The sequence below is a fragment of the Limulus polyphemus genome, unplaced genomic scaffold, assembly GCF_000517525.1.
Source record: "Limulus polyphemus unplaced genomic scaffold, Limulus_polyphemus-2.1.2 Scaffold1914, whole genome shotgun sequence".
NCBI classification, from domain to species: domain Eukaryota; kingdom Metazoa; phylum Arthropoda; class Merostomata; order Xiphosura; family Limulidae; genus Limulus; species Limulus polyphemus.
This window is the reverse complement of record NW_013667524.1, coordinates 70,001-73,334: the sequence shown is the minus strand read 5'-3', so window position 1 is coordinate 73,334 and position 3,334 is coordinate 70,001. Positions and strand designations below refer to the sequence as shown.

The window sequence follows — 3,334 nt, the reverse complement described above, 5'->3', positions numbered from 1 at the left end:
TAAAGTTTTCTTCATTACCCATTCAAGCCGTCTCCAGCCATTATTAGTCTCAAAGTGGGTTCCTCGTCATCGAATTAGAATTTCTCATATGTTCATTGACTCTACTAATAGATGGCGTTTGGTTTTTGCCAATATAGGAGGCCTTACAGTTTCCATACGTGTAAAGATATTCAAGCCATGAACAAAGAGAAACTGGGAAAAGGTCTTTAGTATGGAAAAAATCTTTTATGTGTGATGTGGATTTAAAAAATAATCTGAAATCAACTTGAAGGTGGTAACGCATTTAATTTGACTTTTTAAAGTTAAGTTTTGTTTACTAGTGTATGGAAGACAAGAATATATAGTAAGTTTGGTTACAGTTAGTAGTGTGGTTGGATTTGCGAGTTTCTTAGTTCAAAAGGTATTAGTACAAGTAATTTTTTTTGTAATAAATGTTGTGGATAGCCGTTAAGTTTTAGAATATCCTGTATGAAAGAAATTTCTGAGTGTAAATTAAGGAACGTGGAACACGGGTTATAAGCTGTTTAAAAAGCATCTTACAAGATTTATTTTGTACGTGAGCAGGATAAAGCTGTAAAATTGTGTTAGGAGTCCAGTAAACGTCTTTTTTTTCCTGTATATTGATATATCAAATCTACTAGTGTTACGGTTAATGAGGATATATATAAAAAAGTAAATTATTATCATTATTTTCAACCTCGCAAGTAAATTTAATTGGCGGGTTGTTGTTAGTTCAGGTATTGTAAAAACTTTGAGTAGTGATCCTTATTGTGATCTGGAATTATTAATTAAAGAAACCCTCCACATCAAACAACTTTCACCAGCACTGAATAACATAAGTCTTTTTTTTTAATTGCACATTTTTTATGTATAGTATTTTTATTTGTTACACCTCCACTTTCTATATGTTTTAGTTTTGATTAAATTATCGTTACTGCAGCAAGGTATATTAGTTATTTACTTAGGAATGATGTAATTCTTATATTTTGCTTTAGATACTGAAGATGGAATCTGTATAATTCCGAAACGTTTATCTGTGACCCCTTCTGTTATAAATATACAACATTGTTTATCTTAAGTATCGTTATTCATTTTATTGTGGTCCTCAAAGATTTTCGCGCTGGTCCTGTTCATCGGTGGGTCGTTCACGAGTTGTAGCTGTGTACAGACTCCTAAGTTCCAAAAGTGTTGATTTTACGTATCTTACATGTTGTCCTTCCTGTACGAGTTGGAATTGAGTATCATTAGAAAGGCCTCTAGGCACAAAAAAAAAGTATTAATTTTATATACCTCATAACTGGACCTTTCATGTTTTGGGACTAAGTTGGATCAGATGGGCCTGTAGAGCTATACTTTAAGGAGAAACAGCCTGACTGTCTTATCTATATGTACGTCACTGCTGTAGGTATAAGTAAATTGTATAAAATCGGTTCACCATTTTTAATCAGTTGTTTACCTATAATAAAAATCCTGAGTTCACCGATGGGACAGTTGTAAGTCTTTGGATTTATAATGCTGAAATTACCGGTTCGATTCTCGTCGGTAGACACAGCGAATAGACGATTATGGCTTTGTTATAAATGTTGAATATTTATTTGGTTCATACTTATGGTTGAAATTAACAGATAAAAAATAAAGTAAAAACTGTTACAAAAAATCAATACATTTTTTTTCTACTTTACACATGCACCTGTATATGAAACATATATTTATCTTTTATTCATTGGAAATTTTATTTTTCCTGACAAAACATTTCCTTGTTTTATACTAAACACTAATTTATTTGTTATTTATTAGAAACATTATTTTTCCGATGAAATACTAGAATCCGAGTTTCTATACCCGTGGTGGGCAGAGCACAGATACCCCATTGTGTAGATTTGTGCTTAACTTAAAACAAACAAACTGATGAAATATGTCTTTCTTTTTACTGTAATTATTTATGAACTAGTTCACATAGACATGTATTAAACTGAAAAATCAGTAATAATATTTGTTTAAAATACCATCAATTGTAACACACTTCATAAAATTACAGCAATATTGAAGAAAAGTACAATAACATTAAAATATACATGATACTTCCGTAAGCAGTGGTTTAAATTACTCTTTTGGATTACATATTTAATTTTGAACATAAAAATATAAAATAATTAAATGTTTTTAAATATTCGAAACCAATATATGTATCGTTGAAAATGTAGAACTTCAAGAGTATCAGTCCTCGTTTCGACATAACAAGATACAAGTTACCACCAGTTACTCTTCAAGTTCCAATTAAGTCTGATACTTTTTCTCAGTATTGTCAAAAATATTCACCTTTTAGATTTCGGGTTCTACAGCTTGGTTAATTTTACCAATCATCTTTTTTACATTGCTTTCAAGAACCAACTCTTCCCCCTGTTTTGGGCCTTGCGTTTTCTTGGTGCTCTCTGGAAAGTTAATTACACAGCGAAAGATGTCCAGTTTCGCTGGAAGGTAGTTCATTTCAAATATCCACTTGGAGAAGGCTGAGATTACCAACAAGGTCACCAGACTGACCAACATAGATAAAGTTTTAAAGGGAAAGCGCTGACCAATGGCTTCATCAAAGAATGGGTAGTGAATAACAGGTCGAAGTCCAATAATTTTCTCTCCACCCAAAACTCGAAGCGAAAAGCCTAGAATGTATGCGGCTAATGATCCATAAGTGTTGCAGTACGTTTTAAAGTGAATAACGCACAATAATTGAGGAAACAAAATCACAAACACGAGGTCAGAACATAAGTACCAAAGATCATAAATTGACTTCACAATCAACGCCATAGCTGTAGCTAGTGCTCCAACAATCAGAATAGAAATTTTGATAACCCATATTACTTCTCGCTCTGATGCCTGTTTGGAATAAAAAATAATAGTAATAAATACTCAAAATTAATAATTAAAAACGCTAAACCTTATTTGCATGTTTTTTCCTATCTCGAGTTCTTTAGACACCAATTCGTTTACAGTAAAAACTATTATGTTTTGTATTAAGAATTATTACTGGCATTAACAACGATTTTTTTTTTATTGGTTATTAATCACAAAGGGCTATCTGCGCGTTGAACAGCGTGGGTATGAAACCTGACTTTTAGCGTTATAAGTGCAAAGACTCGGAACTCTCGGAGCTTTAACGATTGAAAATGGAATGATGCGGATAGTATTTACGTTGTATTTGATAGTCATCATGACAAATTTTATTAACATGTAAAAATAGTTGTTAATCTTTATAGGTGGTTGCGTGATAATTAGCGGTGAGGTAGCCATAGTTTTTAATCATTCTAAGGTCGTTACTTGAAAGGCCCGGCATGGC

At 32.3% G+C, this 3,334-nt stretch overlaps 1 protein-coding gene across 1 annotated transcript in view; it reads right to left on the bottom strand.

The window, feature by feature from the left end:
• Window positions 1-2,154: 2,154 nt before the first annotated feature.
• Window positions 2,155-3,334, bottom strand: part of LOC106465340 (high-affinity choline transporter 1-like) — a 19,558-nt gene continuing 18,378 nt past the window's right edge. Inside the window, exon 8 of the mRNA XM_013925556.2 lies at window positions 2,155-2,874. Coding sequence (XP_013781010.1) covers window positions 2,323-2,874 — 552 coding nt within the window. The 3' untranslated portion in view covers window positions 2,155-2,322. The remainder of the gene's footprint in view (window positions 2,875-3,334) is intronic.